Consider the following 24,912-nt stretch of genomic DNA (forward strand, 5'->3'; position numbering starts at 1 on the left):
ATCTTGCCAGGGGTGGACTGACCATATGGAAACTCGGGCACTGCCCGAGGGCCCAGGGTCAGTAGGGGGCCCCATGAGATGCCCCTGGTACCTTTTTCATAGGCTTTTTTGAGTTTGGGCAAGGACACGGGGGCCCCATGATCCCCTATTGCCCGGGGCCCCATGAGTTGTCAGTCCGCCCCTGCATCTTGCTTACTGCTATTCATGTGATCACTGATTGGCCAATCACTGATCACATGATCGGGACCTCGCACAGAGGTCCCGTTCAACGATTGGTGTTCCGCTGTGTCTGGAGGATGCATTGGGCACCGGATCGCGGTGCTGTGCGCTCCCAGGGAGGGAGGGAGCTGAAGGCAGGGATCTGACAGGTTCTCTTCAGTAATGAGCATATCCTAATGTAGACGAGTTGGGGACCTCGTGCTGTTGAGCCGACGTGCTCAGCCTCCCCGTAAATTCACGTCGTTGCAGATTCTACTTGAGCAGAAATTTGGCCGGTGACAAATCCCCGCGTCTCTTCATGAGTCACTTTTCCCTCGTTATTTTTATTTCTTGCCTTGGCCTTTCCAAGCGCAAAGTGTAGACAGATGTTTGCATTTGGACAGAAGAACACAAATTGCATTCATTTGGTTTCTGGCACGCTGGTGTCCCCGAGCCGGGAGCATTGTGTCCGGTGTCCCCGAGCCGGGAGCGTTGTGTCCGGTGTCCCCGAGCCGTGAGCATTGTGTCCGGTGTCCCCGAGTCGGGAGCATTGTGTCCGGTGTCCCCGAGCCGTGAGCATTGTGTCCGGTGTCCCCGAGCCGGGTGCGTTGTGTCCGGTGTCCCCGAGCCGGGTGCGTTGTGTCCGGTGTCCCCGAGCCGGGTGCGTTGTGTCCGGTGTCCCCGAGCCGGGTGCGTTGTGTCCGGTGTCCCCGAGCCGGGTGCGTTGTGTCCGGTGTCCCCGAGCCGGGTGCGTTGTGTCCGGTGTCCCCGAGCCGGGTGCGTTGTGTCCGGTGTCCCCGAGCCGGGTGCGTTGTGTCCGGTGTCCCCGAGCCGGGTGCGTTGTGTCCCCGAGCCGGGTGCGTTGTGTCCCCGAGCCGGGTGCGTTGTGTCCGGTGTCCCCGAGCCGGGTGCATGGTGTCCGGTGTGAGAAGGGATGCCTCCTCCATGCATCCAGTAAGTGTGGCCCATCCATGGCCATCACATGCTGACTCGCACCGGTGGAGTGTCGGATTTTGGACGGCGTCTCAGTCTGGAGACAATGACCGTGTTCATGTGTTCCGGTAATTACAAGCTTTGTGGGTTTTTTTTTTCTTCCTTCCATCTGGCCAGTGTGTAAACCTTTGTGCAGTTTGTCCGAATGTCGCTTTATTGCCGCGTTATGGACCGGCTGGAACACGAGCAATTATGTTTACTGAGAAATATTTATGTCTTACAACATTTCCTGATCTCAAACTAGCGAGACGACCGATGTCTTCACTCACAGAGGAGCAGCAAATCGATCTATGGGAGGGCCTGTCTCTTCACTCACAGAGGAGCAGCAAGTCGATCTATGGGAGGGCCTGTCTCTTCACTCACAGAGGAGCAGCAAGTCGATCTATGGGAGGGCCCTGTCTCTTCACTCACAGAGGAGCAGCAAGTCGATCTATGGGAGGGCCCTGTCTCTTCACTCACAGAGGAGCAGCAAGTCGATCTATGGGAGGGCCCTGTCTCTTCACTCACAGAGGAGCAGGCGAGTCGATCTATGGGAGGGCCCTGTCTCTTCACTCACAGAGGAGCAGCAAGTCGATCTATGGGAGGGCCCTGTCTCTTCACTCACAGAGGAGCAGCAAGTCGATCTATGGGAGGGCCCTGTCTCTTCACTCACAGAGGAGCAGCAAGTCGATCTATGGGAGGGCCCTGTCTCTTCACTCACAGAGGAGCAGGCGAGTCGATCTATGGGAGGGCCCTGTCTCTTCACTCACAGAGGAGCAGGCGAGTCGATCTATGGGAGGGCCCTGTCTCTTCACTCACAGAGGAGCAGCAAGTCGATCTATGGGAGGGCCCTGTCTCTTCACTCACAGAGGAGCAGGCAAGTCGATCTATGGGAGGGCCCTGTCTCTTCACTCACAGAGGAGCAGGCGAGTCGATCTATGGGAGGGCCCTGTCTCTTCACTCACAGAGGAGCAGGCGAGTCGATCTATGGGAGGGCCCTGTCTCTTCACTCACAGAGGAGCAGCAAGTCGATCTATGGGAGGGCCCTGTCTCTTCACTCACAGAGGAGCAGGCAAGTCGATCTATGGGAGGGCCCTGTCTCTTCACTCACAGAGGAGCAGGCAAGTCGATCTATGGGAGGGCCCTGTCTCTATTAATCTGCTCCCTTCAGGACAATGTGTTTTTTATGTATAATAAAGACCTGAAAGGTGCAAGTAGGTTATACGTGAGAAAGTCGGTTTAAGAGCTTACACGGGAGAATCGGCCTACCTGTAGGGCACCTCTCATTTTCAGCCCAGGTTTCATGATTTGCATTGTGCTCCCCCGATACAATGTTTCTAACGCTGACTCTTGTTTTGCTGTAGTTTTATATACAGTCGTTACACTGTACAGTGAGGAACAGAAGTGTTTGAACCCCCTGCGATTCTGCAAGTTCTCCCACTTCTCCGTCATGGAGGGTCTGACATTCACATTGCAGGGGATTCCCACTCTGAGGACAGAATTCAGGAAATCACATTGTATGATTTGTAAAGAATGTATTTGTCTCGCACGGCTGAACAGAAGTATTTGAACACCTAAGAAACCGCAAGAATTCTGGCTCTCAAAGACCTGTTACTGCGCCTTTAAAAAGTCCCCCTCTGCTCCACTCATTCATCTCACTTAGTAGCACCTGTCTGAGCTCTTTAAAGACACCTGTCCACCCCACAGTCAGACGCCAACTACTACCATGGGCAAGACCAGAGAGCTGTCAAATGACACCAGAGACAAAATTGTGGACCTCCACAAGGCTGGAAAGGGCTACGGGGCAATTGCCAAGCAGCTTGGTGAAAATAGATCAACTGTTGGAGCAATTGTTAGAAAATGGAAGAGGCTGAAGACGACTGTCAGTCTCCCTCGGACTGGGGCTCCATGCAAGATGTCCCCTCGTGGGGGATCACTGATGAGAAGAAAGGTGAGGAATCAGCCAGAACTACAAGGGAGGAGCTGGTCAATGACATGGAGAGAGCTGGGACCACAGTTTCAGAGGTCACTGTCGGTAGAACACTACGACGTCATGGTTTCCAATCATGCATTGCACGGAAGGTTCCCCTGCTCCAGTCATCACATGTCCAGGTCCGTCTGAAGGTTCCCCTGCTCAAGTCATCACATGTCCAGACCCGTCTGAAGGTTCCCCTGCTCCAGTCATCACATGTCCAGGCCCGTCTGAAGGTTCCCCTGCTCAAGTCATCACATGTCCAGGCCCGTCTAAAGGTTCCCCTGCTCAAGTCATCACATGTCCAGGCCCGTCTGAAGGTTCCCCTGCTCAAGTCATCACATGTCCAGGCCCGTCTGAAGGTTCCCCTGCTCAAGTCATCACATGTCCAGGCCCGTCTGAAGGTTCCCCTGCTCAAGTCATCACATGTCCAGGCCCGTCTGAAGGTTGCCAATGACCATCTGGATGATCCAGAGGAGGCATGGGAGAAAGTCATGTGGTCAGAGGAGACCAAAGGAGAACTTTTTGGTGTAAACTTCACTCGTCGTGTTTGGAGGAAAAAGGATGAGTTGCATCCCAAGAACACCATCCCTACTGTGAAGCATGGGGGTGGTAACATCATGCTTTGGGGGTGCTTTTCTGTGAAGGGGACAGGATGACTGCACTGTATTAAGGAGAGGATGAATGGGGACATTTATTGTGAGATTTTCAGCAACAACCTCCTTCCCTCAGTCAGAGCATTGAAGACGGGTCGTGGCTGGGTCTTCCAACATGACAACGACCCGAAGCACACAGCCAGGAGAACCAAGGAGTGGCTCCGTAAGAAGCATATCAAGGTTCTGGAGTGGCCTAGCCAGTCTCCACACCTAAATCCAACAGAACATCTTTGGAGGGAGCTGAAACTCTGTGCTGCTCAGCGACAGCCCCGAAACCTGACAGATCTAGAGGAGATCGGTGTGGAGGAGTCGGCCAAAATCCCTGTTGCAGTGCAAACCTGGCCAAGGACTACAGGAACCATCTGACCTCTGTAATTGCAAACAAAGGCTTCTGTACCAAATATTAACACTGATCTTCTCAGGGGTTCAAATACTTCTGTTCAGCGGTGCGAGACAAATACATTCTTTACAAATCATACAATGGGATTTCCTGAATTCTGTCCTCAGAGTGGGAATCCCCTGCAATGTGAATGTCAGACCCTCCATGATGGAGAAGTGGGAGAACTTGCAAAATCGCAGGGGGTTCAAATACTTCTGTTCCTCACTGTATATAGAGTCGTTACAATGTATCTAAAGCTAAAACTGTTCAAGTACAGGCATCGCTAAATGGTGGACCGCGGTCCGCATGTGGACCCAGTCACTGTCTCATCTGAACCACCACGGTCCTACCAATTAGGAGCCTGTTCTTTCTCACTGCCTCCACCGCTGTCATTGAAAAATGAACTCCAGCATGCCCTAGGAAGGTGGGAAGGGGCAGAGCTGCCGAGTGTAATATGAAGGAGGGGTAATAGCTGCAAGGGGCTGTGTAATATGAAGGAGGGGTAATAGCTGCAAGGGGCTGTGTAATATGAAGGAGGGGTAATAGCTGCAAGGGGCTGTGTAATATGAAGGAGGGGTAATAGCTGCAAGGGGCTGTGTAATATGAAGGAGGGGTAATAGCTGCAAGGGGCTGTGTAATATGAAGGAGGGGTAATAGCTGCAAGGGGCTGTGTAATATGAAGGAGGGGTAATAGCTGCAAGGGGCTGTGTAATATACAGGGGTCCAAAGGTTCATGGGGCTTGTGTAATATAAGGGGGTGCCAGAAGTGCAGAGTGGGACTTTAATAGTGGGGGGGATGGTTTTTGCTAGAGCTTGAGTTTGCTTAAGAGCCAGTTCCCACCATCAGTCTTGCCAAACAAGTATTGGTAGTGTTGCGATCTGTTGCTGTAGGTGAAGAATCACATTTTGATAAAGTTGGAAGAAAATATGAAAATAGCAGCCAATGGGATGCATCAGGTAATACACATCGATACTGCATACCAGCGATCATGGTATATGGCGGCTATGGGTTCTGCTCAAGCCCCATAAACCGGGTGACTATCAATGAATGTCTTGATGAACGAGTAGATTTCTATTTTACAGAGATACAATTTGTTACATTTTGTTTTCCCTTCACAATGAAGTCTTGATGGACCCTCTATATCTGGGGTGGGCAATGGATTCTTTCCAATTGGCCATATGAGAAATTGTGACTGTTGCGGAGGGCTGAACCAATATTTATATATTCCCTCCACTGTTATACATGCCCCTGGTGTGTGACGTCACTTTTGCAGCAAGGGGGAAGTTAAAGCCAAATAGTGGGAGAGAAGGCTCCGCCCCTTACAAATGGAATAGAGAGCGGGACCTGGCAACACCTCCCCACATGCCCTCATCTGCATCATATCCTTGTTGCCCACAAGGAGGGCCAAATTATTATTTATATATTTACCTCCACTGTTCTACACGCCGTCGGCATGTGACGTCACTTTTGCAGCAAGGGGAAAGTTAAGGCTGAATAGCAGGGGAGTAGGCTCCGCCCTTTACAAATGGGGTGTAGAGCGGGACCTGGTAACACCTCCCCACATGTTCTCATCTGCATCATATCCTTGTTGCCCACAAGGAGGGTCAAACTAATATTGATATATTTACCCCCACTGTTATACATGCCTCTGGTATGTGACGTCACTTTTGCAGCAAGGGGGAAGTTAAAGCCAAATAGTGAGAGAGAAGGCTCCTCCCCTTACAAATGGTGTGGAGAGCGGGACCTGGCAACACCTCCCCACATCCCTTCATCTGCATCGCATCCTTGTTGGCCACAAGGAGGGTCAAACCAATGTTTATTTACCTCCAATGTTCTACACGCCGCCGGCATGTGACGTCGCGTTTGCAGCAAGAGGAAAGTTGAGGCTGAATAGCGGGGGAGTAGGCTCCGTCCTTTACAAATAGGGTGTAGAGCGGGACCTGGCAACACCTCCCCACATGTCCTCATCTGCATCATATCCTTGTTGATATATTTACCCCCACTGTTATACATGCCCCTGGTATGTGGCATCACTTTTGAAGCAAGGGGGAAGTTAAAGTCGAATAGGGGGAGTAGGCTCCGCCCCTTACATGGAGGGTCAAACCAATGTTTATTTACCTCCACTGTTCTACATGCCCCTGGTACGTGACGTCACTTTCGTAGCAAGGTGGAAGTTAGAGCTGAATAGCCGAAAAGTAGACTGCACCCCTTACAAGTGGGGTGTAGACTAGAACCTTGCATCACAACCCCACGTGCCATCACCTGCACCATATCCTTGTTGCCCACCTTCCATTGTTCTCCCAAGTCGCTCAAGTTGGGATGCTGTCCCTTCTGCATGGCCGAAGCCTCTCAGAAAGGGCAGAAGTGTGACTGCCACCACCTTTGGTGACCAGCTGACCAACCAAGCCGCTGCCAACTTGTTGACTGGCAAGCCCGGATCCAGGGGTTTCTGATTTCCATTTGACCATTGGGTGGGGGGCCCATGGAACACAGCTCACTTTGGGTGGGGGCCCATGGAACACAGCTCACTTTGGGTGGGGGCCCATGGAACACAGCTCACTTTGGAGAGGTGGGGAGACCCCTGTCTCAGCTCCCCATATCCCTATTATGTGTAAGTCACCTTGTGCCTGTTAGGGGTACAGGGTGATCTGTCCTAATATTGGGGTGGGGGTTGTTGATTGTTTGTTTGATGTTATGTGGTTGCATCCTTATGTTCTATTGGGTGTCTGGCTTGGGAGCAAACTATTATGGGATGTTTGTGTTTGTGTATTGGCTTGGTGGGGGGTGTCTCCAGCAGCCCTCCCTCCTAATGGGACTGTCTGTTGATGGGTCTTTTGTTACTAAATGTAGATTGCCCCGCCCTGTGTCATTATGCAGGGAGGTGGGATTGTTCCCCTGAGTGTATATATCTTATATCTGTATTAAAATAAGCTAGTCTACCTCCTGGTTTACTTCAAGACTGGTGTTGTGTTGTCTTGTATGGTCAGCGGTGGTGTCTGTGGACGGTGTTCGGACGAGAAAGCGGTATTCGAACGGAAGTACCCAAGCACTGTCGGGGTCGGTTCCGTTACAGACTGGATGTGGTTTGGGGGTCGTAAAATGCCCAGGCCTGCTGTACATCCTTAACATAGCTCTGAAGGCGTTTTATAATCCACAAGCATTCTTCTCCACAATGGCGGTTAATTCAGGTCCATTGGTAAATACTTGGAGGCACATTGAGCATTCAACCAGGAGAGTGAAAAGAGAGGTCTGTGCAAATTTGTACTCTTCAAAGTCAGGACAAGCCATCTATTCTCAAGAAGAAGGCAGGGAGAGATTTGTGGTTGTAAGACAAGAAGCACCATTCCAAGGATTGGGGGAGGGGCTGTCATCTCACGGCCATTGTTCCCGAGCAATTACAGGCGCACCTTTGTTATGGCGCTCTACCTTCCTACTGTTAGCAGTGATAACATCAGCAGATATTGGTAGGGAAATGAACCCCACCAATAGGCCGACACAAGGTGGGCTCCGCTCTTCAATATTGGTAGGGAAATGAACCCCACCGATAGGTCGACACAAGGTGGGCTCCGCTCTTCAATACTGGTGGGGAAATAAACCTTCACCAATAGGCCGACAGAAGGTGGGCTCCGCTCTTCAATATTGGTAGGGAAATGAACCCCACCGATAGGCCGACACAGGGTGGGCTCCGGTCTTCAATATTGGTAGGGAAATGAACCCCACCGATAGGCCGACACAGGGTGGGCTCCGCTCTTCAATATTGGTAGGGAAATTAACCCCACCGATAGGCCGACACAGGGTGGGCTCCGCTCTTCAATATTGGTAGGGAAATTAACCCCACCGATAGGCCGACACAAGGTGGGCTCCGGTCTTCAATATTGGTAGGGAAATGAACCCCACCGATAGGCCGACACAGGGTGGGCTCCGCTCTTCAATATTGGTAGGGAAATGAACCCCACCGACAGGCCGACAGAAGGTGGGCTCCAGTCTTCAATATTGGTAGGGAAATGAACCCCACCGACAGGCCGACAGAAGGTGGGCTCCGCTCTTCAATACCGGTAGGGAAATGAACCCCACCGACAGGCCGACACAAGGTGGGCTCCGCTCTTCAATACTGGTAGGGAAATGAACCCCACCGATAGGCCGACACAAGGTGGGCTCCGCTCTTCAATACTGGTAGGGAAATGAACCCCACCAATAGGCCGACACAAGGTGGGCTCCGCTCTTCAATACTGGTAGGGAAATGAACCCCACCGATAGGCCGACACAAGGTGGGCTCCGCTCTTCAATACTGGTAGGGAAATGAACCCCGCCGACAGAAGGTGGGCTCCAGTCTTCAATATTGGTAAGGAAATGAACCCCACCGATAGGCCGACACAAGGTGGGCTCCGCTCTTCAATACCGGTAGGGAAATGAACCCCACCGACAGGCCGACACAAGGTGGGCTCCGCTCTTCAATACCGGTAGGGAAATGAACCCCACCGACAGGCCGACACAAGGTGGGCTCCAGTCTTCAATATTGGTAGGGAAATGAACCCCACCGATAGGCCGACACAAGGTGGGCTCCGGTCTTCAATATGTCGTTCTGATTTAGTAAAGCCAGATATGAAGATATTTTGAAGTCGGAGTCATGTTTATCTTTTGTACAAATTTAGAAAAGAGATAAGAACGCTGAAGAATGTTAGATTGTTTGCCAATTTCTTGAATGGCTGTTGGCAGAGCCGAATGTTGGATTCAGATCAATTGCACAACACAGAATATACAAAAAAAAATATAATTCTTAAGTGGGGATTTATTTAAACCATTTTATGAAATGGATTTAAAGGAAGTGTCGGCGCTTGCTGCCAATGTGCTTTACAACTGCGCGAGGCGGCCATTTTGCCTGCTTGCCTTTAAAGCAGAACTAAACTGTATCTGAGTCCCATGAGGCATTGCAAGACTAACAGTTACAAGCATGACTCCCAAAGGCAGAGGCATGATGGGACTTGTAGTTTTGCAGCAGCTGGGGGGCGCCTGTTTGACACCCCTGACCTAGTGCTTCAGAGCTGTAACAGTCCAGCTGTCCTAAGGTACAAGCTGAATGCACCTGAAGGCAAGCTGCATATATCCAACACAAGCCCAGAGCCCATTGCTGCGGATCCCAGATCCTCCTTTATGTCTCATGTGATCCTGACCGCATGTTGTAGAGTTTTTTTGTGTCTATTATCAGCCATGAACTTGGGTAGGAGGTCTTTACAGCTTGATACCCGCCTCACAGGGAGAGAATACAAGTAAATATTCAACAGAGGTACAGCCATGGTATTGTAAAAACTCCCGACAGGAACCACGCTAAACCACTGATGTGTTTTGGTTTGTTTTTTTTAATGTGTGAGCTCAATAGCCAATAGGAAAACAGGCCAGATCTACTAACCAACCAGCAGGCTAGACGCAGCGTCTATGGAAAATCGCAAATGAAGACTCTCCTGGCCTTCCAGATTGCACAACAAAATAAATCTGACATTTATGTTAATGAATCTGGAGGTGTAAAGCGTATAATGGAAGTCTCCGCTTGGGAATGTTCGGGCCGCGGGTTCACTGCAGGCGGCATTACTACTTCTCTAGTCAAGATAATTCCAATTATTCTTTTTTTTGTGTCAGAATTGTTTACAGTTAATTTAAACAAAACCTTTGATTCTGATTTATTTACTGGCATATTTGTTTCAATAATATTCGGCACATGTGGTTTAAACTTGAACAGATTTAAAAAATGTTTTCATTCATCAATAAGTAGGTAAGAGGGTAGGAGGAATGGAGGGGGGGAGGAGCTTAGGGGATGAGAGGAATGAAGGGGGGAGAGGAGCTTAGGGGATGAGAGGAATGAATGGGGGAGAGGAGCTTAGGGGATGGGAGGAATGGAGGGGGGAGAGGAGCCTAGGGGATGGGAGGAATGAAGGGGGGAGAGGAGCTTAGAGGATGGGAGGAATGGAGGGGGGAAGAGGAGCTTAGGGGATGGGAGGAATGAAGGGGGGAGAGGAGCCTAGGGGATGGGTGGAATGGAGGGGGGAGAGGAGCCTAGGGGATGGGAGGAATGGAGGGGGGAGAGGAGCTTAGGGGATGGGAGGAATGGAGGGGGGAGAGGAGCCTAGGGGATGGGAGGAATGAAGGGGGGAGAGGAGCTTAGGGGATGGGAGGAATGAAGGGGGGAGAGGAGCTTAGGGGATGGGAGGAATGGAGGGGGGAGAGGAGCTTAGGGGATGGGAGGAATGGAGGGGGGAGAGGAGCTTAGGGGGTGGGAGGAATGAAGGGGGGAGAGGAGCTTAGGGGGTGGGAGGAATGAAGGGGGGAGAGGAGCTTAGGGGGTGGGAGGAATGAAGGGGGGAGAGGAGCTTAGGGGATGGGAGGAATGAAGGGGGGAGAGGAGCCTAGGGGATGGGAGGAATGAAGGGGGGAGAGGAGCTTAGGCGATGGGAGGAATGGAGGGAGGAGAGAAACTTAGGGGATGGGAGGAATGGAAGAGGAAGAGGAACTTAGCGGATGGGAAGAATGGAGGGAGGAGAAGAGCCTACGGGGATGGGAGGAATGGAGGGAGAAGAGGAGCTTTGAGGATGGGGGGAATGGAGTGGAGAGATGTGGTTAGAGGATTGGAAGTGTAGAGTGGGGAGAGAAGGTTAGGGGATGAAAGGAATGGAGGGCGAAGAGGAGCTTAGAGGATGGGAAGAATGGAGTGGGGAGATGAGCTTAGGGGTTGGGAGGCATGGGGGAGGGAGAGGAACTAAGGGGATGGGAGAAATGGAGAGGGAAGAGGAGCTAAGGGGACGGGAGAAGTGGAGGGGGAAGTGGAATAAAGGGGTCGGGAGGAAAATAGGGGGGAGAGGAGCTAAGGGGATGGGAGGAATGGAGGGCAGAGAGGTGCTAAGGGGATGAAAGTAATGGAGGGGGAAGAGGAGTTACATTGGGGGTCAGTGGGAAGAATGTCCCTTACATTGGGGGTCAGTGAGAAGAATGTCCCTTACATTGGGGGTCAGTGAGAAGAATGTCCCTTACATTGGGGGTCAGTGAGAAGAATGTCCCTTACATTGGTGGTCAGTGGGAAGAATGTTCCTTACATTGGTGGTCAGTGGGAAGAATTTTCCTTACATTGGTGATCAGTGGGAAGAATTTTCCTTATATTGGGGGTCAGTGGGAGGAATGTCCCTTACATTGGGGTCAGTGGGAAGAATGTTCCTTACACTGGGGGTCAGTGGGAAGAATGTCCCTTACATTGGTGATCAGTGGGAAGAATTGTACTTACATTGGGGGTCAGTGGGAAGAATTTTCCTTACATTGGTGATCAGTGGGAAGAATGTCCCTTACATTGGTGGTCAGTGGGAAGAATGTCCCTTACATTGGTGGTCAGTGGGAAGAATGTTCCTTACATTGGGGGTCAGTGGGAAGAATGTCCCTTACATTGGTGATCATTGGGAAGAATGTTCCTTACATTGGTGATCATTGGGAAGAATGTCCCTTTACTTTGGGGGGTCAGTGGGAAGAATGTCCCTTACATTGGGGGTCAGTGGGAAGAATGTCCCTTACATTGGGGGTCAGTGGGAAGAATGTCCCTTACATTGGGGGTCAGTGGGAAGAAGGTCCCTTACATTGGTGATCAGTGGGAAGAAGGTCCCTTACATTGGAGGTCAGTGGGAAGAAGGTCCCTTACATTGGTGATCAGTGGGAAGAAGGTCCCTTACATTGGGGGGTCAGTGGGAAGAAGGTCCCTTACATTGGGGGTCAGTGGGAAGAATGTCCCTTACATTGGTGATCAGTGGGAAGAATGTCCCTTACATTGGGGATCAGTGGGAAGAATGTCCCTTACATTGGTGATCAGTGGGAGGAATGTCCCTTACATTGGTGGTCAGTGGGAAGAATGTCCCTTACATTGGTGGTCAGTGGGAAGAATGTCCCTTACATTGGTGGGTCAGTGGGAAGAATGTCCCTTACATTGGGGGTCAGTGGGAAGAATGTCCCTTACATTGGTGGTCAGTGGGAAGAATGTCCCTTACATTGGTGGTCAGTGGGAAGAATGTCCCTTACATTGGGGGTCAGTGGGAAGAATGTCCCTTACATTGGTGGTCAGTGGAAAGAATGTCCCTTACATTGGTGGGTCAGTGGGAAGAATGCTCCTTACATTGGGGGTCAGTGGGAAGAATGCTCCTTACATTGGTGGTCAGTGGGAAGAATGTCCCTTACATTGGGGGTCAGTGGGAAGAGTGTTCCTTACATTGGTGATCAGTGGGAAGAATGTCCCTTACATTGGGGGTCAGTGGGAAGAGTGTTCCTTACATTGGTGATCAGTGGGAAGAATGTCCCTTACATTGGGGGTCAGTGGGAAGAATGTCCCTTACATTGGGGGTCAGTGGGAAGAATGTCCCTTACATTGGGGGTCAGTGTGAAGAATGTCCCTTACATTGGGGGTCAGTGGGATGAATGCCCCTTACATTGGTGGTCAGTGGGAAGAATGCCCCTTACATTGGGGGTCAGTGGGATGAATGTCCCTTACATTGGGGGTCAGTGGGAAGAGTGTTCCTTACATTGGTGATCAGTGGGAAGAATGTCCCTTACATTGGGGGTCAGTGGGAAGAATGTCCCTTACATTGGGGGTCAGTGGGAAGAATGTCCCTTACATTGGGGGGTCAGTGTGAAGAATGTCCCTTACATTGGGGGGTCAGTGTGAAGAATGTCCCTTACATTGGTGGTCAGTGTGAAGAATGTCCCTTACATTGGGGGTCAGTGGGATGAATGCCCCTTACATTGGTGGTCAGTGGGAAGAATGTCCCTTACATTGGGGGTCAGTGGGAAGAATGTCCCTTACATTGGGGATCAGTGGGAAGAATGTCCCTTACATTGGTGGTCAGTGGGATGAATGTCCCTTACATTGGTGGTCAGTGAGATGAATGTCCCTTACATTGGGGGTCAGTGGGAAGAATGTCCCTTACATTGGTGGTCAGTGGGATGAATGTCCCTTACATTGGTGGTCAGTGGGATGAATGTCCCTTACATTGGTGGTCAGTGAGATGAATGTCCCTTACATTGGTGGTCAGTGGGATGAATGTCCCTTACATTGGGGGTCAGTGGGAAGAATGTCCCTTACATTGGTGGTCAGTGGGAAGAATGTCCCTTACATTGGTGGTCAGTGGGAAGAATGTCCCTTACATTGGTGGTCAGTGGGATGAATGTCCCTTACATTGGGGGTCAGGGAGAAGAATGCCATCCATTCAGATAATACATAAGAAAAGCTGGCGCTCCAGTGCAACAGCTATAATCAAATGCTCTTTATTAAAGTTCCTGTGGTACAATCATGTAAGAAGCGAACGCATTTCACCTGTCAGGCCTTAGTCATGATTAAGGCCTGATGGTTGAAACACGTTGGTCTTTTCCATGACTGTACCACACGAACTTTAATAAAGAGCCTTTGATTATAGCTGTTGCACTGGAGCGCCAGCTTTCCTTATTTATTGCTTGAAGATTGGAGGTTAACCGAGAACTTCCTAGCTGGAAGCCCGTCCCTGCAAGCTGTGGATGATTAGGGAGGTAATAGCTCGGTTTTACCTATCTTCACACATACAGATGGCTAAAAAAAAACCCAAAAAAACTGATGGCATGCCGATGATCCCGAAAATATGCAGGCACCCTCAAAGAGGAGGTCAAGCGGCCACAGCTCAAGGAACCTCTAGCAACCTCCTGGTAGGACCCTGCTTGAGAATGGCTGGTCTAGATGGGCATAGTGTTTGGGGGGAAAAAAAAATGATGAGTCTGTAACAAATAATAAAAAGCGTCCATAAAGTAGAGATGTGATAAAACTCTGGACTGAAAAGACGGTCTTCATAAAGAAGCAATATACCTAAATAAAGCCAGCATGCTATTACTACTGTTCTCAATTCATCGAGAATCCCTGAGCTGCGCACTCCATTCTGTCCTCCCTGTGCAGTCTAGTCTGTCTGTGATTTGCAGGAGGTGTCATTCCTGCGTCAGGCGGTAATATACTGAGCGCAGTGGGGAGTGGGCGGGGCTTATGCCCTGGACGGGGAGCAATCTAAAATATTGCCTGGTAGGCACATTCCTCTTCCCCTCGCATGAATAATAATAGTATTTAAAAAGGTCACGTACAAGGTCATCTCGAAGAAAAGAACACAATCCTCTAGATCATCTATTAGGAGGGGGAGGGGAAAGATGTAAAAGATTTATTAAAATGCACTCTTGCCTGTGCTGTCTCCGTTATTATAGGAGGATTTACCGGGGTCTCCTTCAAAATATATAGGTGAAACGTGACACTCCGTGATCTTCGGGGAAGAATTGCAATGATTTTGTGCAAAATGCAATCAGAATCGACTTCACTAAAGTCAGATGTGATCTGGATTGGAGTGGCTGCTCAGGGTTGTTGCACTTTGCTATTTGCCTTCTACATCAGCTAACACAATGCTAGAAAGTTGTTCTGGATCTGCCGCGAACCGATTTGTACAGCTCCTTTTCCATCTCCATTCCTCCCAACCCCTAAGCTTCCCTCTTCCTTTCCCTCATCTTGGCTCCTCTTCCCCCTCCATTCCTCTCATCTTGGCTCCTCTTCACCCTTCCTTCCTCTCATCTTGGCTCCTCTTCCCCCTTCCTTCCTCTCCTCTTGGCTCCTCTTCTCCCTCCATTCCTCTCATCTTGGCTCCTCTTCTCCCTCCATTCCTCTCATCTTGGCTCCTCTTCTCCCTCCATTCCTCTCATCTTGGCTCCTCTTCTCCCTTCCTTCCTCTCATCTTGGCTCCTTTTCCCGCTTCCTTCCTCTCATCTTGGCTCCTCTTCCCCCTTTTTTCCTCTCCTCTTGGCTCCTCTTCCCCCTTTTTTCCTCTCCTCTTGGCTCCTCTTCCCCCTTCAGTCCTTTCATCCTCTTTGCTCGTCTTCCCCCTTCCTTCCTCTCATCCTCTTAGCTCCTCTTCCCCCTTCCTTCCTCTCATCTTCTTAGCTCCTCTTCCCTATTCATCCCTCTCATCCTCATAGCTTCTCTTCCCCCTTCATCCCTCTCATCCTCTTAGCTCTTCTTCCCCCTTCCTTCCTCTCATCCTCTTAGCTCCTCTGCCCCCTTCCTTCCTCTGATCCTCTTAGCTCCTCTGCCCCCTTCATCCCTCTCATTCACTTAGCTCCTCTGCCCCCTTCCTTCCTCTCATTCACTTATCTCCTCTGCCCCCTTCCTTCCTCTCATCCTCTTAGCTCCTCTCCCCCCTTCTTTCCTCTCATCCTCTTAGCTCCTCTTTCCCCCTTCCTTCCTCTCATCCTCTTAGCTCCTCTCCCCCCTTCTTTCCTCTCATCCTCTTAGCTCCTCTTTCCCCCTTCCTTCCTCTCATCCTCTTAGCTCCTCTTTCCCCCTTCCTTCCTCTCATCCTCTTAGCTCCTCTTTCCCCCTTCCTTCCTCTCATCCGCTTAGCTCCTCTTTCCCCCTTCCTTCCTCTCATCCTCTTAGCTCCTCTTGCCCCTCCATTCCTTCCATCTCCCGTTTCTTTCCTTCAGCAAAGTTTTCATTATGTTCCATGTGTGGTGAATAAAGTTGCCTATTTGTCTTGCTTTTATAGTGGTAGCAGAATGCCGGGCGTCTCTACAGCAAAAAAGTGTCAGTGAGCCGCCACCGCTTGAACCATCCCAAGTAACCCAAGAGGCTGAACACATTTCCGTTGTGGAGCGGACTCCCACACCTCCTGTCCCAACCAGTCCAGAAGTAAGTAGCATCTGAGGATTATATTTGTTACTGAATCGTGACAATGATATAATATACGATATTCTGAGACCGGGGCTCTCAACGAAACGAAAAACCTCACCAGCCCCCATCCCTAGCCAACGAATCTATCTAAACCTGAAAGCAGATAAACAGGTACAACTTATGTAGGAGGATTTGTTTCATTTCTGTGCATCACCTGAGGCTGGACACTTCACTGGGGATACGGAAGGGTTTACAAACCCGATAATAATAGGCTGAGTGTTGGGTAGATGGAAATCCTTCTGTAGCAGAGATGGTCCATAATAGGACCCAACCCAGAAGCAGTGGAACATATTGTCTGCGCGTTTCGTCAGATGCTGAAACCTCCTGCAAGCAGATCTATTCTGTTCGGCTGATCATACATTGGGGGAGATTTAGGGCTCTTTCAGATGGACGTTCCGATTGGGCTCGTTGTTCAGGCGAACCCGATCGGAACCTCCATTCTGCTCTATGGAGCGGCGGGTGTAAACGGACACGTGCCCTTTTATACCCACCGAAATCCGCTCCTCCAAAAAGGGACGAATGGGGATCGGGTCGGATGGAAATGGACAGGCAGTCCACTTTCATCCGACACCCCCAACACCCCCCCCCCCCTTCCCATTGAGGATAGCGAGCGGCTCTATGAGTAGACACAGGCCTGTCATCCGCTTGCTTGGCGAGGATCAGTGGAGAGATTACCCCCCCACCCCCGCTGAGCAAGCGTTTCGCACCCTGTGAACAGACCCTTACCCTATCCGTTTGATCCGTTTCTGCTGTGCTTTTCGTGGTGTGTTTTGCAATTTTTTACTCGCATTTTTAATGCGTTTTCGATGCGTTTTTGCATTGTTTTGGTGCTTTTTTTCATTTTTAATTTTAATTAAGGAAGGTCTTAGTGAAGCATGTTAAAAATGCGTCTAAAAAGCAATAAAAATGCATGCAAAACGCAGCACTTGCGTTTTAGATGCGGTTCCATTGAAGTCTATTGTCCAAAAGACGCAAACCGCAACGGGAAAAGAAGTCCCGTGCCCACAAAGACCGCACAGATGTGAACGTGATCCATGATGTGAAATGGCATGCGCTGCATTCCCGCAAAACGCGTTAAAAAATGCCGATATGTGAACCAGGGGTAACTAAACTTGGAGCCCTCAGAATCTGGTGCAGCTGTGCACAGCAGCCAATCGGCTCTAACGTCAGCTTGCTCATTTAGCCTGGCCATACACTATACAATGTTTTTGAGATTTTTGGTTTAGATTTACCAATTACCATATAATAGGAGGTCAAACCAAACAACACTTTCAATTGTATCCAATCAGGTGGATTCACATAGGTGAAGGTAAATCTAAAGGAAATTGGACAGAAAATTGTATAATGTATGGCCAGCCTTAACCACTTCCAGTCTGGACACTTTCCCCCCCTTCCAGTCGGGACGCTTCCCCCCCCTTCCAGTCGGGACGCTTTCCCCCCCCCTTCCAGTCGGGACGCTTTCCCCCCCCCTTCCAGTCGGGACGCTTTCCCCCCCCCTTCCAGTCGGGACGCTTTCCCCCCCCTTCCAGTCGGGACGCTTTCACCCCCCCTTCCAGTCGGGACGCTTTCACCCCCCCTTCCATACCGGACACTCCCCCCCAGGCCAATTTTCAGCTTTCAGCGCTATCACACTCTGAATGACAATTGCGCGGTCATGCAACACTGTACCCAGATGACATTTTTAGCATTTTTTGAGACAGATAAAACTTTATTTTGGTGGGATTTATTCACCGCTGGGAGTTTTTATTTTTTTTGCTCTATAAATGAAAAAGTCCAATAATTTTGAAAAAGTGTTTTTCTTATAAAATTTTGCAAATAAGTAATATTTCATCATAAATTCGGCCAAAATGTATTCAGTTATCGTTTTAGTAAAAAAAAAACCCAAATTAGTTTATAACCAAAAATTATAATATTTAAAAAATTTTTTTTACATTTTCTTTTTTTTTTATATTCTTTTTTTTTTTTTTTTAACATACTGTTACCCTAGCAGTAGTGTCACCATGGTGACACTGTACTACTTGGGGGTGATGAAGATTTTTTTTTTTTTTTTTTTTTTTACACGGATTCCTTTTACACCCATAAAGGCTGTAAAAGCAATCATTTCTCTTTCTCTCTGGCTGCATTCCTGCAGCCATTGAGAACTACTGTGTGAGCTGTGATTGGTCACCGCTTGTCGCATGGTACAAGGCTGTTGTGAATAGCCCTGTACCATGTGACCTCTGTGATCATTCACGGATTTCACACGTAGTAAGCAATGATGTCAGGAAGTGATATGTTGCTTACTACTCTGCATGTGATCACTGATTGGCCAATCAGTGATCACATGATCGGGACCTCGCACACAGGTCCTGTAGGACAATCGGAGTTCCACTGTGTCCGGAGGACACAGCGGGCACCGGATTGCGGTGCTGCGTGCTTCCGGGGAGTGCGCACAGTCCAAAATGGCAGGCGCCGTTTATGAACGTCAACCCGCCCCTGCACCGCCACCATCTGGCTGTTTCATATACAGCGGCCAGACGGGAAGTGGTTAAGCTTTGGCCATAAAACCTGGAAGCTGATTGGTTACTATGCAGACCTGCACCAGATGTTAGTAAATCGACCCCCAAGGTCTCTTCTCCTTCGATGAAAACAGACGAAGGACTAAAAAAAGTGCCCTTCATTATATCGAACATAAAAAAAGTTCACCCTTCCTTCTGATCCTCTGGATTTCTTCGCATCTGCCGATTGGTTATTCTACATTTCATGTAACGTCGGCCTCGTTCTGCACATTCCGCCAATACTCCGCGGACAAGAAGACAAACTCTGTCCCCGGTGAGGAATGAGTCGACTGCCCCATCTGGTAGGTTGGATGGAGATCCTGGGATCCCACAGAGTTGTGTTCCTGCACCGAGGCTGGACAGAGTCTCCTAAATCAGTCACAGCCTGGCAAAGCCGGCGCTCTCCGTCCTCGCTTGGATCCCAGCCCGGCCGTCCCTTCGCGGCCCCAGATATCGCTTTGTTTATTTTCATGATGAATTGTGTTTTTGGAAAAAGTATATATATTTTTTTTTTTGCATAACAGTCATTCAGTTTCTCCTGTTTTTCTATCTTTGTTTGCTGTATTATGTGTGAATTCTTCTCTCTGGCCGATTTCCTCGCTGTTCCTTTTTAAAAAAAAAACAGAAAAAAAAAACTTTTCTCCTTCTTTAATGCCTCGTTCTGTTTCCTCCTCCTTTTCCTGTCTCCTCAGTTCTCCTCCTGCTCGGACAGCTCAGAGTTTACAAGCCATAAACTGGTAGGATTTCACAATTGTTTCTCAATTCACAAAAACGGGATTCATTTATGCTTCCAACAGTCCTAGAATAAAAATGTAAACCGATAAAGCGGCTCCGGTGTGCATCCCCCGAGATACGACAGCCACATGGAGTCTGCCCACCAAAGGTAGAAAAGGAGCGCCCCATGTCCAAAAGAGCGCACCATGTTGTCATGTTACAATGTATCCCCCCCACGTTGTCATGTTACAATGCATTCCCCTCCCCCCATGTTGTCATGTTACAATGTATCCCCCCCCATGTTGTCATGTTACAATGTATCCCCCCCCATGTTGTCATGTTACAATGTATCCCCCCCCATGTTGTCATGTTACAATGTATTCCCCCCCCCCATGTTGTCATGTTACAATGTATTCCCCCCCCCATGTCATGTTACAATGTATCCCCCCCACGTTGTCATGTTACAATGTATCCCCCCCCATGTTGTCATGTTACAATGTATCCCCCCCCATGTTGTCATGTTACAATGTATTCCCCCCCCCATGTTGTCATGTTACAATGCATTCCCCTCCCCATGTCATGTTACAATGTATCCCCCCCACGTTGTCATGTTACAATGTATCCCCCCCACGTTGTCATGTTACAATGCATTCCCCTCCCCCCGTGTTGTTATGTTACAATGTATCCCCCCCACGTTGTAATGTTACAATGTATCCCCCCCATGTTGTAATGTTACAATGTATCCCCCCCATGTTGTCATGTTACAATGTATCCCCCCCACGTTGTCATGTTACAATGCATCCCCCCCCCCCACGTTGTCATGTTACAATGTATCCCCCCCACGTTGTCACGTTACAATGTATCCCCCCCACGTTGTCATGTTACAATGCATTCCCCTCCCCCCATGTTGTAATGTTACAATGTATTCCCCCCATGTTGTCATGTTACAATGTATCCCCCCCCCCATGTTGTCATGTTACAATGTATCTATCGGGATTGGATGTGATGGACCGACACAAAGTGGCACATAATTGTGAAGTGGAAGGTAAATGAGAAATGGTTTCCAACATTTGTGACAATAAATCCATGAAAAGTGTGGCGGCATTTGTATTCGGCCCCCCGGAGTCAATACTTTGTAGGACCCCCTTTGGCTGCCATTCCAGCTGCAAGTCTTTTTGGGGATGTCTCTTTGCACATCTAGAGAGGGACATTTCTGCCCGTTCTTCTTTGCAGAATCCCTCAAGCTGTCAGATTGGATGGAGGGCGTCTGGGAACAGCAATTTTCAGGTCTGGCCAGAGATTCTCCATTGGATTTGGGTCTGGACTGTGATTGGTCCATTCTAACCCATGAAGATGCTTTGATCTGAACCATTCCATTGTAGCTCTGGCTGGATGTTTCGGGTCGTTGTCCTGCTGGAAGGGGAACCTCCTCCCCGGTCTCAAGTCTTCTGCAGACTCTAACAGGTTTCCTTCTAAGATTGCCCTGTATTTGGCTCCATCCATCTTCCCATCAACTCAGACCTGCTTCCCTGTCCCTGCTGAAGAAAAGCATCCCCACCACATGATGCTGCCACCACCATGTTTCACGGTGGGGATGGTGTGTTCAGGGGGATGAGCAGTGTTAGTTTTCCCCCACACATAGCGTTTCAAACCAAAAAGTTCAATTTTGGTCTCCTCTGACCAGAGCCCCTTCTTCCACATGTTTGCTGTGCCCCCCACATGGCGTCTCACAAACTGCAAACGGGACTTCTTATGGCTTTCCTCCAACATTGGCTTCCTTCTTGTCACTCTTCCATAAAGGGCAGATTTGTGGAGTGCAGGACTAATAGTTATCCTGAGGACAGATTCTCCCACCTGAGCTGTGATCTCTGCAGCTCCTCCAGAGTTCCCATGAGCCTCTTGGCTGCTTCTCTGATGAATGCTCTCCTTGCCCGGCTGGTCAGTTTAGGTGGAAGGCCATGTCTTGGTAGGTTGGCAGTTGTGTCGTACTCTTCCCATGTTCAGATGATGGATTGAACACAGTGCTCCGTAAGATGGTCAAAGCTTGGGAGATCATTTTATAACCTAACCCTGCTTTACACTTCTCCACAACTTTATCCCTGACCTGTCTGGTGTGTTCCTTGGCCTTCATGATGCTGTTTGTTCACTAGCGTTCTCTAACAAACCTCTGAGGGCTTCACAGAACAGCTGAATTTATCCTGAGATCACATGACACACAGGGGGACTCTATTTACTAAAGGAAGGCAATTGGTTCCACTAGATTTTAGTTATGGGTATCAGAGTAAAGGAGGCTGAATACAAATGCTGCCACACTTTTCACAGATTTATTTGTAAACAATTTTGAAAACCATTTCTCATTTTCCTTCCACTTCACAATTATGTGCCCCTTTGTGTCGGTCCATCACATCCAATCCTGAGAAATACATTGATGGATCTGGTTGTCACACGACAACATGGGGAACATTTCAAGGGGGGTGAAGACTTTCAAGGCGCTGTGATTACGGAGGGGGGAGAATGGAAAACTGGAAGCTCCAGTGTGTGTGTTTGGTATCACTTTAACCTCTGATTTGGATAGCAAACCTTTGACGGTGAAAGTCGTCTTCGGTCGATCGGCAGAACCTCCGGCACATTCACCGGGAAAGTATTCGAGATGTTTACAACGCGGCAGACGCCTTCGCCGCGCCATTTTCATGGGTCTAGTTAAAAGTTTCCGATGTTCCGGACCAACTTCCACAAAACCTTTTCCGTCAGTGAAAATACTTTATATGATCAGCAACTCCAATCCTGCAAATGTTTGCAAGCGAAGTAGGCGATTATTTTTTTTATATTGCAAAAAGTTTGTCCAGCCAAAGCTTTTATCTTTTTTTGTCGTAGAGTGAGAGGCGATCAGAGCCCCTGCGGGGTGGTTTGTGCGTAACGGGGTTTCATCCTCAGGATTTTGCTCCTTTCAGAATTGCTTCTCTCCCTATAGAAGTCTATGGGAAGCCGAAAGCAGCCGATGCAGGTCAGCCGCCCCTCCGATGAATTGTGAGCGATCGCTGCAGCATCTCCAGCCAATGACAGAAGTTCATTGTGTTTGTCCATTGACATGAGAACCTAGTGAGGTTTCCCCCTACATCCTGTCCCGGTGACCACAGTTTTACCAGACAGGAAGTGACAGTAAATTTCAAACCGCAACATAGACAGAAATATTATTTTATTGGTGGAGAATCATTACTGACACCAATAATTGGACACAATTCCTCCTACTGACACCAGTGATGGGACACTACTCCTACTGACACCAATGATGGGGCACTATTCCTCCCACTGACACCAATGATGGGGCACTATTCCTCCCACTGACACCAATGATGGGGCACTATTCCTCCCACTGACACCAATGATGGGGCACTATTCCTCCCACTGACACCAATGATGGGGCACTATTCATCCTACTGACACCAGTGATGGGGCACTACTCCTCCTACTGACACCAGTGATGGGGCACTATTCATCCTACTGACACCAGTGATGGGGCACTACTCCTCCTACTGACACCAGTGATGGGGCACTATTCCTCCCACTGATACCAATGATGGGGCACTTTTCCTCCCACTGACACCAATGATGGGGCAATATTCCTCCCACAGACACCAATGATGGGGCACTATTCCTCCCACAGACACCAATGATGGGGCACTATTCCTCCCACTGACACCAATGATGGGACACTATTCCTCCCACTGATACCAATGATGGGACACTATTCCTCCCACTGACACCAATGATGGGGCACTATTCCTCTGGACACCAATGATGGGGCACTATTCCTCCCACTGACACCAGTGAAGGGGCGCTATTCCTCCCACTGACACCAGTGAAGGGGCGCTATTTCTCCCACTGACACCGGTGAAGAGGCACTATTCCTCCCACAGTGAAGGGGCACTATTCCTCCCACTGACACCAATAATGGGACACAATTCCTCCTACTGACACCAGTGATGGGACACTACTCCTACTGACACCAATGATGGGGCACTATTCCTCCCACTGACACCAATGATGGGGCACTATTCCTCCCACTGACACCAATAATGGGACACAATTCCTCCCACTGACACCAATGATGGGACACTACTCCTCCTACTGACACCAGTGATGGGGCACTATTCCTCCCACTGATACCAATGATGGGGCACTACTCCTCCCACTGACACCAATCATGGAGCACTACTCCTCCTACTGACACCAGTGATGGGACACTACTCCTCCTACTGACACCAGTGATGGGACACTACTCCTCCTACTGACACCAGTGATGGGGCACTACTCCTCCCACTGACACCAGTGATGGGGCACTATTCCTCCCACTGACACCAATGATGGGGCACTGTTCCTCCCAATGACACCAATGATGGGACACTATTCCTCCCACTGATACCAATGATGGGGCAATTATCCTCCTACTGACACCAGTGAAGGGGCACTATTCCTCCCACTGACACCACTGAAGGTGCACTATTTCTCCTACTGACACCAATGATGGGGCACTATTCCTCCCAATGACGGCACTATTCCTCCTACTGACACCAGTCATAAGGCACTTATGCCTCTGACACCAATGATGGGGCACTGTTTTTCCCAATGATAGGGCATTGTTTTTCCCAATGACACCAATGATGTGGGACTATTCCTCCCACTGATACCAATGATGGAGCACAATTCCTCCCACTGACACCAATGATGGGGCACTATTCCTCCCACTGACACCAATGATGGGGCACTATTCCTCCCACTGACACCAATGATGGGGCACTGTTCTACGAAGGTATCACACAATTATTTACAAATATGGAAGAGATATACTAAATTGTTTATCAGGAGGAACCCACGATCTGCTGCACCAGGAGGAACCCTGGACTCGCTACACCAGGAGGAACCCTGGACTCGCTGCACCAGGAGGAACCCAGGACCCGCTGCACCAGGAGGAACCCAGGACCCGCTGCACCAGGAGGAACCCAGGACCCGCTGCACCAGGAGGAACCCAGGACCCGCTGCACCAGGAGGAACCCAGGACCCTCTGCACCAGGAGGAACCCAGGACCCTCTGCACCAGGAGGAACCCAGGACCCGCTGTACCAGGAGGAACCCAGGACCCACTGCACCAGCGTAGGGTCTGACAATGGGTTCAAGGATTTCATCCCCATACCTAATGGCAGTCAGGGTGCCATTGTCTGTCCTGTAGAGGTCTGTGTGTCCCTCCATGGATATGCCTCCCCAGACCATCACTGACCCACCACCACAACGGTCATACTGAACCATGTTACAGGCAGCAGAATGTTCTCCACGGCTTCTCCAGACCCTTTCACGTCTGTCACATGTGCTCAGGGGGAACCTGCTCTCATCTGTGAAAATCACAGGGTGCCAGTGGTGGACCTGCCAATTCTGGGGTTCAGTGGCCAATGCCAATCCAGATCTATGGTGCCGGGCAGTGAGCACAGGGCCTACTAGAGGACGTCGGGCCCTCAGGCCCCCCTCATGAAGTCTGTTTCTGATTGTTTGGTCAGAGACATTCACACCAGTGGCCTGCTGGAGGTCATTTTGTAGGGCTCTGGCAGGGCTCATCCTGTTCCTCCCTCCACAAAGGAGCAGATACCGGTCCTGCTGATGGGTTAAGGACCTTCTACGGCCTGTCCAGCTCTCCTAGAGGAATTGCCTGTCTCCAGGAATCTCCTCCATGCTCTTGTCTCCTG

At 49.7% G+C, this 24,912-nt stretch overlaps 1 protein-coding gene across 5 annotated transcripts in view; it reads left to right on the plus strand.

Annotated features, from left to right (window-relative positions):
- ZFYVE27 (zinc finger FYVE-type containing 27) overlaps nucleotides 1-24,912 on the plus strand; it is a 145,949-nt gene that overhangs the window by 41,307 nt on the left and 79,730 nt on the right. For 3 of the 5 annotated variants that reach the window (XM_089659622.1, XM_089659620.1, XM_089659621.1), the window contains exons 7-8: nucleotides 15,743-15,885; nucleotides 19,157-19,201. In XM_089659622.1, coding sequence (XP_089515748.1) covers nucleotides 15,743-15,885; nucleotides 19,157-19,201 — 188 coding nt within the window. The remainder of the gene's footprint in view (nucleotides 1-15,742; nucleotides 15,886-19,156; nucleotides 19,202-24,912) is intronic. The other 2 variants (XM_089659623.1, XM_089659624.1) reach the window with 1 other exon arrangement.

This window comes from Staurois parvus, unplaced genomic scaffold, assembly GCF_062004578.1.
Source record: "Staurois parvus isolate SC_StPar_1 unplaced genomic scaffold, SC_StPar_1.0 ptg001175l, whole genome shotgun sequence".
NCBI lineage: Eukaryota > Metazoa > Chordata > Amphibia > Anura > Ranidae > Staurois > Staurois parvus.